Source organism: Chrysochloris asiatica, unplaced genomic scaffold (genome assembly GCF_000296735.1).
Source record: "Chrysochloris asiatica unplaced genomic scaffold, ChrAsi1.0 scaffold00056, whole genome shotgun sequence".
NCBI lineage: Eukaryota > Metazoa > Chordata > Mammalia > Afrosoricida > Chrysochloridae > Chrysochloris > Chrysochloris asiatica.
In genome coordinates, this window is record NW_006408574.1 from 11,507,174 (window position 1) to 11,523,261 (window position 16,088).

General features: G+C 39.1%; 1 protein-coding gene across 1 annotated transcript in view; it reads right to left on the bottom strand.

Annotated features, from left to right (window-relative positions):
• Positions 1-16,088, bottom strand: part of KIAA2026 (KIAA2026 ortholog) — a 103,760-nt gene that overhangs the window by 25,327 nt on the left and 62,345 nt on the right. Inside the window, exon 5 of the mRNA XM_006863758.1 lies at positions 6,332-6,421. Within this exon, the coding sequence (XP_006863820.1) occupies positions 6,332-6,421 (90 nt within the window). The remainder of the gene's footprint in view (positions 1-6,331; positions 6,422-16,088) is intronic.

The window sequence follows — 16,088 nt, forward strand, 5'->3', positions numbered from 1 at the left end:
ACCCATAGCGACCCTGTACAGGGTTTCCGAGGGTGTAAATCTTTACGGGAGTAGAAAGCCTCATCTTTCTCCCACGGAGCGGCTGGTAGTTTCGAACGGCTGACCTTAAGGTTCGCAGCCCGATTCGTAACCACTACGCTACCAGAGCTCCTTAGAGTAGCTAAAGCAAAAGGAAGAATGAAGTAAAAGAGCCAAACAGATTTCAAAGGGCAGTTTGAGAACACAAATTATTATAATAACATGCGCAGACTTGGCATTAGAAAACCAAAAGGGAAGAATGCACTCAGCATTTTCCAAGCTGAAACAACTGAAGAAAAAAATGACGCCCCAAGTTGCAATACTAAAGAATTCTACGGGAAGCATCAAAAGATGAAAGGAATGTTGTTGTTAAGTGCCTCTGAGTTGGTTCCAACTCATAGCGACCCTGTATAGGGTTTCCCTGTGGTTCAAACCGATCTTGCGGTCCAGTGCTGATCCTGCAGTACCACACCAGAGAAATTATACCAAAAATACATGCATGGTCTTTGGCTCATCCATCTCAGGAGGTAACATATGATCAAGAACCAAAGGTACTAAAGAAAGAAGTCTAAGATGCAATGAAGGCACTGATGAAAAACAAGGCTCCAGGAACTGAGATGTTCCAACAAACAGATGCAGCAATGCTGGAAGTGTTTACTTGTCTATGCCAAGAAATTTGGAAGACAGCAGCCTGGCCGAACAATTTAAGATCCATATTTGTGTCCAAGGAAAGATTATCCAACAGTATGCAGAAATTATCTTGCATCAGTAATACCACATGCAAGTACAATTATGCCGAAGATAATCTTTTAAATGGTTGCAATGGTACATGAACAGGGAACTGTCAGAAATTCAAGTCAGATTCAGAAGAGCACATGGAATGAGGATTATTACTGCTGATGTCAGATGGATCTTGGCTGAAAACAGAACACCAGAAAGACGTTGACCTGTGTTTCAGTGACTATGTAAAGGCATTCAACAGGGTGGATCATACCAAATTATAGATAACATGGTAAAGAATACAAAATTCCAAACACTAACTGTGCTCATGCAGAACCTGTACATAGATTAAGAGGCAGTTATTCAAATAGATCAAGGGAATAACACATTTAGGAAAGGTGAGTCAGGGTTGTATCCTTTTATCATATTTACTCAATCTATAAACTAAGCAAATAATCTGAGATGCTGTATGAAAAACAATATGGCATCAGAATTGGAGAAAGTCTCATTAACAATCTACAAAAATATGCAGATGACAAACCTTGTTTGCTGAAAGAGGATTTGAAGCACTTACTGATGCAAGATCAAACACGTCTGCCTTCAGTATGGATTATACCTCAACATAAGACAAAATAAAAATCCTCACAATGGGACCAATAAACATCATTATAAATGGAGAAAAGGTGCAAGTTGTCAAGGATTTCATTTTATTTGGCTCTACAATCAGCATCCATGGAAGCTGCAGTCAAGAAAGCAAATGACATACTGCTGCAAAAGACATCTCTAAAGTGTTAAAAAGCAAAGATGTCTCTTTGAGAACAAAGGAGTACCCGACACAAGCCATGGTATTTTCAATCACCTTATAAGCATGCAAAAGGTGAACAACGAGTAAGGCAGACAGACCAAAGAATTGATGCATTTGAATTTTGGTACTGGCAAAGAATATTAAATATTATCATGGACTATCAGAAGAAGAGCCAAATCTTGCAAGATGTACAGATGGCCTGTGCCTTAGAGGCGAGGCTGGTGAGACTTCGTTCCATGTAATTTGGACATGCTATCAGAAGGAACTGGTTCCTGGAGAAGGATCTCAGGCTTGGTAAAGCAGAGGGTCAGGCTAAAAGAAGAGGACCCTCAGGGAAATAGAACGACACAGTGGCAGCAACATGGGCTCAAACAACAACCATTACGATGATGGTGCGACACTGGGCAGTGTTTCATTCTGCTGTTCGTAGGGACACTGCTAGCTGAAAACAACTCAACATCACCTAACAACAAGGAGAGATTAAGAAATTTAAAAAGCTTTTCTAAATGGAATGCTGGCCTAAGTGAGGAAATGGGATAATTCTTCCTGTTTTGTACCAGGAGGAATGATCTGGAAAGGTCCTGCAGAGAAGGAGTGCCTGAAGCCACTGGGTGTTTACAGGAATCCATGGTAACTACTCACCTGTAATACTGATAGTTAGTAACGACACTTACCACAACCACCTGCTTCTATGGAGTATTTCCTCTTTGTTATAAAGTTAGTGATGAATAAGGTTTTTAAAAATACATGTATTACTGATCTTTTCATGAAGTTTACACAGCAAATTAGGTTCCCACTTAACAATTTCTATACATATTGTCCAGTGACATTGGTGACATTCTTCACAACGTGTCAACAGTCTCAGTATTTCTGTTCTGGTTGTTCCGTTACCATTCATCTAGCTTCTCTGCTACCCCTTAGCTTCTCATCTGTGCTTTAGAAGCAATGCTGACCTTGTGGTCTTGTGTAGATGATGTGTTAAAGAGCACAGTGTTTACTCATGGGTGCTAACTATTTACTTCGATTTAGGAAAGGTAACCTTCAGAAGTGGTTTCCATTCCAAGTTTAAAGTGGATCTCAGAGCAAGTCTCTCAGGGCTCCCTCCAGTCTCTAGTGGGCCAGTACGGCTGGTCATTTGACTCTAAATGTTACTTTAGATTTTACAGTATCATCGCCTAATGAAGATCAATATTAACACTTCATTTGTCTGGTAATAGGCAAGGAAGCCCCCAGACATGAAATCTGTCAAAACAGTTATCACCGAGTTCATTAATTTCATTATGGAGAAGTCTAAGTGTGGTCCAATCCCAATAAACGTGACTATTTGCTTTCTTAATTCACAGTACACCACTAGGACAAGTGGATACACATAAGAAATGACAGCTAACAATGTTGGACAATAAAAGAAGAGGCAGAATAAAACAACAACCAACAAAAAAATCTTTGAAACAAATAGCATAAAGGACTTTTTGTGAATATTTAAATAGATTACTGACTTAAGTTATCTATTATAGTTTTTAGGGTCTTGATGACCCTTGAATCACCAAGAAAGGGTTAAATCACATTTAGTGTAGTACTCAGGTGGAGCCCTGGTATGGCGCACTATAGGGTAAACAATGGACCACAAGGTTAGCGATTCAAATTTACCAGCTGCTCCTTGGAAACCCTATCCAGGGTCGCTATGAGTCGGGACTGACACAATAGCACTTTAACAACAACAGAAGTACAGAGGCAGGTTAGTACTTCCAATAAATGATTAAAATAAGAGCTTTAGTATTGAAGGTTTAAGCCTCAGTTACCTAGGAAATTCCATTAAGTGAAACACCTATTCCCAAATGAAGCCAGACAAATAAACCAAATACAAACACACATATTCAGCAAAGTTAATTCCTACAACTAATGTCTGTGACATTCAATATGAGCTTTTGTCAAAAATAAGGAATGATCCTGAAACGTAAACTACTTCCTTTACGCTGAGTGTCCATTTATTTGGATGAGATGATGTGTTTATGAGAACAACCTTCCAGGGCAGTTTAAAGGAAAGGAAAATAGTCCAGATATGGGTAATATCACCACTAAAATATAGCTCTAAATTTTTATCTTTTTTTTAAAAGTAGAAAAGATACTTTAAAAACTATTATGTAATATCAGCCAATGGGTCTAGTGAAAGCTGGAGACATAAAATTGAATCAATGAAGCCTTGTATCTGACTAAGCATGTCCTCATGAGTGGTGGGCCCCGAACATTTGTAGTTCATGCTTCTTCCACTTCTCTTCTACATCTTCCTGTCCTAACGCCAGGACTCCAGAGCCATCCCTGGTTCTTTACTGATACTAATGACCAATTAACTCATTTTATGAGAAACTCAGAAAAGAAAGGGGGGTGGGTGGGAGGGAACGCAATGGAAGTAAAGTGGGTAGAGCTTTACAGACAATCCCAGATGCTTCCATGAGTCCTTTTCTGTAAGAACACATGCCACAAATAAGTTCTTGAGTCCATTTGGCTTAAACGGCATACATTAAAAGCAAAGAGACCCTAATTTAGAATATGGGACCAATTAAGATGCACAAATTGTGTTTAACTGTATCATGAAAAGCAATTACAAATTTATTTAAGATAATTCTGTTAAGAATCATGAAACAGGGACTTAATACAGCATCTACAGCAAAGTATAAATAGTCTTCTGATTAGAAGATTAACTTATTCTTTCCTATTAGAGCACAAGATCAGTCTTTTCTGATCATTTAAACTCAAGTACATTACCAAAAAAACCCACTTTTGGCTGAAGAGCAACTATTCTAATAAAAACTTTGAAGAGCATGTCATAGAGGTAAACTTGAATATAAATAATACTTGGTGTGTTTCACATTCAGGTTTCCCATATGCCTAAAGTATATATAAGACAACAAAAGTTTTAGAGAGCTTAATATAAGTACTTCCTTAAGATACCATTCAGTTGTCAGTATTCTCAGGCTGTATGTTGTTGTTGGTAGGTGCTGATGAGTCGTCTCCGACTCACAGTGACCTTATGCACAACAGAACAAAAGAGTGCTCAGTCCTGCTCCATCCTCACAATTGTTAAGCTTGAGCCCATTGCTGCTGCCACTGTGTCAATCTATCTCATTGGGGGTCTTCCTCATTTTTGCTGACCCTCCACTTTACCTAGCATGATGTCCTTCTTCAGAGACTAGTCCTTCCTGATAAGAAGTCTGAACTATGAGAGACGAAGTCTCATCATCCAGGCCTCTGGGGAACATTCTGGCTGTACTTCTTCCAACACAGACTGTTTTATTCTTCTAGCAGTCCATGGTACTTTAAATTGATAGCATAATGAACATGGAGTCCTGGTGTGGCGCTGTAGGATAAACACTGGGCCACAAGGTCAGTATCAACTGCAAGGGTGGTGGCTGAAACTCACGAACTGCTCCTCAGAAACCCATATACAGGGTTGCTATGAGTTGGAACCAACTCGATGGCATTTCACAACAACAATAGTGAACATAGTTTTATTGATAATGTGGCCCTTGTTATGAACAGGATTCTTTGGCTTGGCCTACAGTCAGACTCACAGAGGTGTCCCAGGAGGTCCTTGTGAAATGTGGACTGCTAGTTTACCCAGAGTGGTAAATCTCTCAGAAGGCTGTGCTTTTCTGGGGTGTCAGTCTCCTCCCTTCAGAGCACTACCAGTATTTCTTTCCTAACAGCATACTACTATTACGATGGCTACTATAAATCTGATATCAAGTCTGTGAATCATTGATCTTATTTATAGTCTAACTCTGAACAAAGACCTAAAAGGGGCTTTCTGACACCCTCAGGCATATAACAATGGTAGTTTGATGAAATGTATGGATTTTCTTCAAATATACTCAGTCATCCCATTTATTTATGGGTGTGTAATTGTGTTTCAAGGAGTTCTGGTAGTGTACTCGTTACGATTAGGGCTGCAAACCTTAAGGCCAGCAGTTTGAAACTACCAGCTGTTCCACAGAAGAAAGTTGAGGCTTTCTGCTCCCGTAAAGATTTACAGCCTCGGAAACCATGTATAGGGTCGCTATGAGTTGAAACTGACTCCACGGCACCCACCACCAATTGTGTTTCAAATCTGTGGACACAACTAAGCTATAAATACCAGTTAAATGGTATTAGTGAACGAATCAGTAATATAATTGACTGCTTTACTAAGTGTTGAGTGAATAAATATGCTCTTATACTAGTCTCAAGAATAATTTAAAGAAAAAAACCTAAAAAATAATAGTAAATATTAATTATGGTAAAAGTTTAAAAAAAACAACAACAAACAACCCAACAACAACTTTTCAGTCAATAAAGATCTTTACAGACTGCTAAGTATATATAAAGTATATCTGGGGCAAGATTAAACAATTCACACATTAAGTTATTATGTTATATCTAATGAAAATTTTAAGCTACTAAGCAATGAATGTCCTTTAAAGTACATAATAATTAGCTAGGAATAACTGCAAGGTAAGCATTACCCAAAGCTACCAGTCAGAAAATAACCAACCAGTATACTGGGAAGTGTCTCAAACTAAACCTGAATAAACCAGGCAAACAAAATTAATTAATGTATTTGCCCCGGCACCATTTTTGTCTGCTAAAAAGGAAAATGAAACCACATAGGAGAAATAAAAGAAACAAAGTTTCTATTTTTCATTGCAAATTTTCATGGAATTCAGAACAAAAATTTTTAAAGGCTTTGGAATAAAAGCAGGAATTAATTTTAATGCTGACAATAACAGATACAACTTTTGGATCAACACCTACCGATTTTTTTCTACTGTTTTCCAGATCTTTGAGTTCATTCTCGATTTTTGTGATTAATTCCCTGAGTTCATCAAGATTAGTGCAAATAAGCTAAAATAAAACACAAAAACACAGCTTGATAACACATAATATAAAACACCCAAAATGTGGTAAACAGAAGTTGTTTTAACACACACTGAATTCACAAATAATTTTTCTAATAGCAAAAGCAAGGAAAGCTCTGGTTTATAGTTAAATTGCTATTTGTTACGATGTATGTTCAGGCTTACTAAAAAAGAAACAGAAATGTGTGCAGTGTTGGTTTCATCCCACATCCCCACCTTTCATTTTGCTTTCTAACCCAAGTATTTCTGTAACATTATTATTAGCTTTCAGCCCAGAATGACAAAGATCTGGAAACTCACCCTATGTTTCATCGGTTACTGAATCACCTTTAAGAAATGCTTCCTCAGGCAGTTTCTGAGTAGGTGATCAGTGTATGTACCCTGGACAACTGTTGTACCTTTGCTATGGTTTACTAATTACACATTTCAATAAATCTCAGTGATTGCAGTAGGGACTGCTAAGAAAGGACTTCCACTACATGTAAGATACACAGAGATAAAAGTACCCATTTTTCATGTGAGTTTCATAGTTTGAATAAAACCATCTCCATAGGTAGCATTTACCTCCTTTCTTAAATTGTATAGCTCACTTTATTTCAACAAGTAATTTTGCCAGATGGTCCAAATAACTGATGCTCAGTTATTAACAATAACCAAATCAGCTTAGCTTACTTAAGTTTTAAATAGAGAAATGTTAGCAATAACAACAAAAATATGAATATTGACATTTTGGTTCTTATACACTTGTACTGAATTTTTCCAGTTAGTTTAATATACCTAACTTTTATTAAAATAATTTAAGCCTGTACTTAAAAATAATGTGAAAAATTGGAGCTTTCTGAAATAAAACTGTAGCCACATATGGAGGGTACGTTTAATGCTAAATCTTATGGCAATGTTTATGCTATATTTTTTAAAGCATACAGTACTTACAAAGCTATTCATTAATTTTAATAGAATTCATGTTTGTTATATTCATCAATTTCAACGTGGAGGCAGGCACTGTTTTCCTAAAAGGCATACTTTCATTAGAAAAAGTGGGTAATAAAACGCTCTTTCCCAGTTGTTGTTGTTGTTGTTGTTAAGTACTGTGTAGTTGGTTCCGACTCATAGTGACCCTGCACAGGGTTTCCAAGGCTGTAAATCTTTATGGGAGCAGAACACCTCATCTTTCTCCCGTGGAACCACTGGCAGTTTCAAACTGCAGACCATGAGGTTCGCAGTCCCACTCGTAACCACTACGCTACCAGAGCTCCTTCCCAGTAACTGACAAAAATGGGGGCAAAGAGTCCTTCAAATATCCTTTAATATTAGCTTGAACCATATGAAATTGCTGATATGCAGCTATTTTTTAAGAGTACAAAAATGGCAATATGGTTCAACCTAATGTGTGGCGCTGTAGGTTAATGCGCCAGACTGCAAAGCCGTTTGAACTGCAAGATCGGTGGTTCAAGTTCACCAGCTGTTCCTTGGAAACCCTACACTGGGTAGCTATGGGTCAGAACCGACTCGACAGCACTTAACAATAGAATAATAATAATAATAATATACAGATATAACTTGTAATTAGTGTTGTTGTTAAGTACCATTGAACCAGTTACCACTGATAGTGACCCTGCGTAGGGTTTCTGAGGAGCAGCTGGTGGGTCTGAACTGCTGGCCTTACAGCTCACAGTTCAGTGCTGATCCTACAGCACCGCACCAGAATAATATTAATGATAATTTCTATCTGCAGGGTTTTCCTTAGTCTGCAGGTTGGACTTTAGAGTAGGACACACAAATGTAGTGGGATGGTGGCAAATGGTATCTATTAGACACTCACCACCCATTCCCACTTGCCAGACGTGATGAATTGTTGGTCAAGCAGTGGACTGCCGAGCCAACCATGTAAGTACACCTAGAACTAGGGACAGTGGGCCTGCCTTGGTTTCTAGGGTTCACAAGTTTTCCACCTTTGACAAGATACAGTCTTACTATTTGCGTTTTCTTTGTCTTACAAGTTTCTGCAGTTCCGCAGTTCTGCAGTTCCACTCTTGCAGGTTTGACTGTACCTACGTGAATTCCTGGTGAGGCACTGTAGGATCAGCACTGGACCATGAACCACAAGGTCAGCAGTTCAAACCCACTAGCTGCTCCTGGGAAACCCTATACAGGGTTGTTATGGGTCGGAGTCGACTTGACGGCACTTAACAACATGAAGTTGTTAGAACTGCCATTACAGTGATAAAGCCTTACAACAGTGTTACTTTCAGAGCAGTTTTCCAAGTGCGCGGTGAGAACGCCACCTCTTCCTGTAGCATAATTTGCTATAAGACTCCCATGGGTTAACTCAAACTCCTTTGTATCACTTCACATTACATTAGCACAGATTTCTCATTTGCACAAAAAGCAGCTCAGAGGAATTTTCGCTTACATCCTAGTTGTCTCATTACACAAAGGACTGGAGGACATTTTAAGGTAGTTTGTAGAAACCCTACAAGCAAACACACACTAAAAATCTAAGATCTTTTAACTACCAATCAGCCATGAAATCAACACAGATTCAATACATAAAATTGGTAAGTGCCATCGAATTGGTTCCCACTCACAGCGATCCTGTATAGTATTTCTGAGGCTGTAAATCTCTGCATCTTTCTCCCATTAAGCAAGCGGCTGGTAGGCTCAAACTGCCGACATTGTGGCTCACAGTCCAGTGTATATCTTATAGAGCCACCCAGCTCCCTAACATAAAATTGTTGTTGTTAAGTGCCATCGAGTCATTTCTGACCCATAGCGACCCTGTATAGGGAATCTGATGATTGGCTAGTAAGCTTGAACGGCTTATGTTGTGGTTCGACCTGACATTGCAGCCCAGCACCCACAACCTAAATAGTGCTACATAAAATAACACTTTCAAGAGGGTTGGCAAGTAAGCTGTACTGCATCAGTCAGCACGTTTCAAACTTCAAAGCATAAAAGAAGCACCCTGAGAGCTTATGACAATGTTATTTTAAATTTATTAAGGCTGAGGTGGGATAAGTTCTCAGGTACGGCTTGCAGACCACATATTTGAGAAGTAAGGTATTATTAATTACAAAACATCCTGATACTATGAAGCTGATGAATATAAAATTTCAAAAAGATTAATCTCAAATGTTAAGTGCCATCGAGTCGGTTCTGACCCATAGTGACCCTGTATAGGATTTCCAAGGAGTGACTGGTGAGCTTGAACCACCGACCTTGCAGTTCAAACGGCTTTGCAGTCTGGCGCATTAACCCACAGCGCCACACCAGGACTCCAATCTCAAATAGGGGATGGCATATTAAATGCACAGTGATAAAAGAAATGTTGCTTACACTAAATGATTATGACTACTAAATACAAATTTCATTGAATTTGAGGGTCAAAATATTTTCAGCAATATTTACATAAAACTATATTAAAATGATTTAATAGCTACAAAACGATTCACTCTCTTTACAGCATTTATCTTTTATATATATTTGAAGTCCCCTCGTAAACATATGGTGTTCTGGTGTGGTGCTGTAGGATATGCAGTGGACTGCTAACCACAAGGTCTGTGGTTCAAACCCACACGCTGAGCCTCTACTCTAGTGGGTCACTATGCGTCAGAACCAACTTAATGGCACTTAACCCCATAACATAAAATATAAATATATACACCTGAGTAAGCCAGCGTTCATACATGCAGGGGGGGGTTTATTCCAAACAGAAAGTGTTTAAATATGTCTCTGTGACCAATGACTGGCTGCAGACAAGCTCAGTAACATTTGTCTTAGTCTTGTTCAGATGCCTTCAAAGAAAAGATAATTTTTGTGTCATGGAAAAAAGTGATTTTAAAGAAAGGACTAAAAAAATTTCTACTCAAACTCAAGCAGACATCTTCCCGTATCATTAAATCTTTGCAACAAGTTTAAGGAAATGCTGCCCCACACAAAACAAAAGTTTTTAGATGGATCAAGCATTTTAAGGAAGGTCAGGAAGACTTCAAAAATGACTTCAAGACAGAGGCCAGCACAGAAGGTTAGGGAGACAGCTTTTTTGGGATTCCAAATGGGTAATCTTGGTAGATTTTCTTGAAGGACACAGGATGATAATGGGACTCACTAGAAAGACGTTTTTAAAACACTGAAAACTGCGTTGGTAAGAAAAAGGCACCGAGGAATTTTTTTTCCTTCACAATACATGTGCTCATTCTTCAAGAGTTGCAATGGCTATCCTGAAAGTTTCACTGGGAAACCTCAACCCCGCCCCCATCCACCCTACAGCCCTGATCTTGACCCTTTACAGATTTCTGTGTATTCCCCAAATTCAAAGAACTTTGAAAAGGAATACAATTTGAGTCTCCTGAGGATGCCCAAACTGCCATTTTGACATGGTGTCAATTAGAGTGCAGACTTCTACAGGAAGTAGCTAGAGAGGCGGACACGCTGCCTTCAGAGGTGTAGAGATCTAGACGGAGAACAACACTGAAACAATCACTTCACAGTTTGATATTTTTGTTTCATAAAGGTTTCCATGATTTTATAGCAATACTTTTTGAGTTAATTTAATGTCTATACATACAGCTATAGTATATGTGTGTGTATATCTATACATACATTCATATATATACACATACATATGCCTCATGGAGTCCTGGTATAGCACTGTAGGATAAGCACTAAACTGATAACTGTAAGGTTGGTGGTTCAAATCCACTAGTCACTCCTTGGAAACCCTATACAGGGTCGCTATAAGTTGGAATCAACTTGACGGCACTTAAGAACAATGTAGAGTCAAGTTAAGCTATCAAAAATATTCCTGTTCAAGAACATAAATCTAATTATATTCAAAAGAAAAATAATTTATGTCAATTGTATTGGTCAGTAAGGCACATATATGGCCTTTTAACTCTCTCAATTTCAAATGGTGCTTTTAAAAACTGAATCAAGTTAAGTTCACCTAAAAAGAGCCTTTTTTGAACAAGGCAACACATGTTATTCAAGCCTTCTGTTCATTACTGTAATTTTGAAAGTTTCTCCTGAGGCACAGGGCTGTGGAGTGACAAGGAGCCACCCACCCAGCAGCTCGGATTATAGTCCTGCTGACCAGCTACCACGCATGGGGATGTGGGGGGTCCGATAAGAGTTTTCTTCCCCAGGAAGACCCTTTTTAAGGCCTTTAACTCTCTCCCTCAAGTTAACCTTTCACTTGTCACAAGCAAGAGACCAGCACACAATCACAGACGTTAGAGCTGAAAGAGACCAAAATGTGCTATTTGTTCCAAACCCAGCCCAGGCAAGAAATGTGTATGTCCACTGCACACCAAGTGCAGTCAAATAACTGAGGTGCAGGAAACTCTGAGGAGGTGTGGTAAAGGAGACCCAGAGCCCAGGTGGACTTCTACATTGGGTGGGGATACTCCTGCCACTACATCACTCGCACTAGGGGGCTATCCAAACCAAATCAAACCAAACTTCCCACTGGCTCTTGTGGTAGGATTTAATTTATATCGAAGGTTCCATTTAAAAAAAAATCCCACGGTAAATATTACACGACACTCTCCACCAGAAGCATCCAGGGCATGGGGGGTGGGGGAGGATGAATGCCTTGTAGAATTCTGAAAACCCCAGGCACCATTCCTTAATTTACTACTGCGTCAAGCAAGAAACTCTGCCTTTTGGGTATCCATGCAACAGGTTTCAGAAACACTGACTTTATGCATGTCACCCTTTTCAAAAAGGATGCAAGGTAGCCAATTAATATTCACACAAGAATGTAAATTTAAAGGCAAAAGGATACAGAAAAATAAATACAAATAGATCAAAACAAGACAGAGCACGTTCACTACAATTCTGATAAAAAAGGTTCCACACTTTATCATAAAAATTGCATATAAAACAAGAAGTGCAAGGTGTAGATCCAGAGTTTATATTGGATCGACACTAAAATTTTGTGAACTGTTCAAACCATGAGGCAAATGCCTCCCCTTAGGGTCACCGGCAGCCATGAGCACTACTGAACCGTGCAAATGAGGAGGATACGTCTTGTGGAGGAAAAGCTAAACAAGTGAGTTAATACCAGAGGTAAAAACCGATGTTTCCTAAAAAGCACTACATTTTAAAAAGAATTTTTAAAAGGAAGTAAAAATCCATGCTGCTCACAGTCAATCAAAAGGCTGAAGTAAAGATACTCATTTGGGATGGGCAGCATAGACTCATGGAAAGAGAAAGGCTGTGTGCTGGAGGCCAGGGGACTGCCTTGCAGAATGTGTTCTCTGGTTGTTTACTGTTACTAAGTGCCATCGTGTCAGCATCCAACGCATAGTGACCCTGTACAGGGTTTCTGAGGAGCAGCTGGTGAGCTTGAAACGCTGGCCTTTTGGTCCTAGCCGACTGTACAGCCCAGCGCATTAACCGACAAGTGCCACCCCAGTTTAAATGATTATATATTCCTGAGTGTTTTGTGTACATCAAAAAAAGCACACAAAAAAACCCGAGGGAACAGAAGCAAATACTGTTGTACAGTGTTGCATGGCGGGGATTGTACATTGTACATTGCTATGAAACATGATGAATGCAAAACTGATTTTCTACCATGTAAACTATCACTCAATCCACAATTTAAAAAGATACTCATATGATGAAAAGTTCCTAACATAGTGGAGAAACATTCATTTGGTTCCAATTGGTTACACTAAGAGTAGCGCCTTATGCTTCAGTTCCTCCACTGGCTAAATGAGGAAATGCAGCTTTTTGCACAGTTTGGTGAAGGATCATTGAACTTATGCTGATGTCTGGGACCTACTGTTAATGTCCTAGGGTACCAATGCATAGCGACCCTGTGTAGGGTTTCTGAGGAGCAGCTGGTGAGTCAGTGGACACTAGTCCAGTGCTCAGGCAAGTCTTAAGTCAGCAGCTGGAATCTGAATTTCCTCTGAAAGTAGCATATAGAATGAGCTACACATCTGGAATAGGAATAAACATGGGTCTCACGAAAGATTTTGGCTACTAATGAAAAGCAGAACCATGGTAACTAAGGCTCTTAAGTTACTTTTAAAAAGTTATCTCACTATGAAACGGCACACTAAAATTTTAAATTACTTTTTGACTCTGTTATAATAAGACACAAAAAGAGCTCTTATGTAATATTAGATTTCTCTCTTAAACATTTAATTAACATAAAAGGCTTTTTGGTAAAAACATAATTAACTTTATTAAGAAAATGAATATTCACTTTTCTAACATTGTTAAATGGTATTGTAAAATTGGGAAAATAAAATAATTTATTGATATAACATTCACAAGTTAACTGTTTAAATCACCAGTATGTTAAATTAAAAAAAAACAAAAAAAAAACTATTTCCTAAATATTTTACGGTAATTGACTAAAAAAAAAAAAATCTGACCACCTGCCGTTAGTATATGTCAACTCTATAGCCCACCATGACACTAGAAAAGGGTGTGGCCTCCATTTTGACTCTTCAAATTCTTGTAGGTTTAATCATGTGCAACTTTCACAGACTAAATCCAAGACTTATTTCAAAATTTAAGTTGCTAGAAAAGTGGTAAATGCTTTGAGCAAATTTTTAATAGATTTTCCTACTCAAAACTCAGGATTTCCAAAGTGAGGTCCTAGGACCACTTATATCAGAAGCATCTGGCAGGCTTATTTGAAAAACATAACATTAAGTGCCACTGAGTTGGTTCGACCCATGGCAACCCTGTATAGGGTTTCCAAGGAGCAGCTAGTGAGTTTAAACTGCTGACCTTGTGGCTCAAATTGACCTTGAAATCTAGTACTTTATCCTACAGTGTCACACCAGGACCCTGAAAAACAGCATCAGAATAACTAAAACACTAAGTTACATCATTGACTCTTCACAAGAATCCATTGGACAGATAAGAATTGGAAGCGGAGGTTATCACTAAGACAAGGCTACCGAGTTAGTAGTGGCAGAGCCCACATCTGTACCCAGTTTGCCTTGTTCCAAAACCCATGTGCTTTACCACTATGCAGCCTATTGGTACCCATCTAGACCAAGTGAACCACAGTATGTGGAGGGCGAAAACCAAGAATCTTCATTTTTAATAAAGGTATCTGATGCTCCACAGAGAACACTGGCAGATACAGTTAGCCCTTTTAGGATCCACAACACACACAAATGCAACCTGCTATTTGAATGGCCACAGTATATAAGTAGTGTGGTGGTTATGTGCTGTGGAGTCAGTTCCAACTCATACCGACCCTGTACAGGGTCTCCGAGGCTGTAAATCTTTATGGGAGCAGAAAGCCTCATCTTTCTCCCACAGAACAGCTGGTGGTAGTTTCGAACTGCTGACCTTACGGTTCACAGCCGATTCGTAACCACTACGCTACCAGAGCTCCTTACAGTATATAAGTAGGGGTGGACTATTTTCATAAACTATTGTATGGATATTAGATGTGTATTTAAATAAAACACGCAGACTCATTGAAGCAAACAAGCAGACAAGTTGTCTTTCTAACTTGAAAAGTCATCAAACCCAACACCAAACTGAAAAAAGCAATGGAAATTAAACAGGATTCACCTTTTTAAAATTCATTGTTGTTGTTGTTAGGTGCCATCGAGTTGGTACCAACCCATGCAATCCTTTGCACAGCAGAATGAAACACTGCCCGATCCTGGGCCAACCTCACTACTGTTGCCACACTTGAGCCCATTGATGCTACTTGGCCAATCCATCTCATTGGAGGTCTTCCTCTTTTTCTCTGACCCTCCACCTTATCAAACATGCTGTCTTTCTCCAGTGACTGGTCCCTCTTGACAGTATGTCCGAAGATTGAATGATGAAGTTTGGCCATCCTGGCCTCCAAGGAGCACTCTGGGTGCACTTCTTCCAAAATGGATCTATTGGTTCTTTTGGCAGCCCATGGCAATTTTAATATTCTCCTCCGGTACCATAATTCAAAAGCATAAATTCTTCTACGGTCTTCCTTACTCACTGTCTAGCTTTTGCATGCATATGAGGTTATTAAAAATACCATGGCTCAGGTCAGGCGCACCCTAGTCCTAAAGCTGACATCTTTGCTCTTCAACAGCAGATTTACCAAATGCAATACGTCTCATTTCTTGACTGCTGCTTCTGTGAGCGTTGATACTTGATCCAAGAAGAATGAAGTCTTTAACAACTTCAATATTTTCTTTGTTGATAAGAATGTTGTTTATTGGTCCAGTGGTAAGGATTTTTGTTTTCTTTATATCAGTATAAAGTAATCCATACTGAAGGCTGTGCTCTTTTTCATCAGTAAATGCTTTAAGTCCTCTTCACTTTCAGCAAGCAAGGTTGTATCATCTATGTATTGTTGTTGTTGTTGTCAGGTGCCATCGAGTCTGAACCGACTCATAGCGACCCCATGCACAGCAGAACGAAACAATGTTCTATCCTGGGCCAACCTCACTACCGCTGCCACACTTGAGTCATCTATGTATAGCAGGTTATTAATGAGTCTTCCTCCAATCCTGATGCCACGTTTTTCTTCATATAAGCCAGCTTCTCGGATTATTTGTTCAGCATACAGGTTGAATAAATATGGTGAAAGAATACAACCTTGTTGCACACCTTTCTTAATTTTAAACCATTCAGTGTTCCCATGTTCTGTTCGAACAACTGCTTCTTGGTCCAGGTAC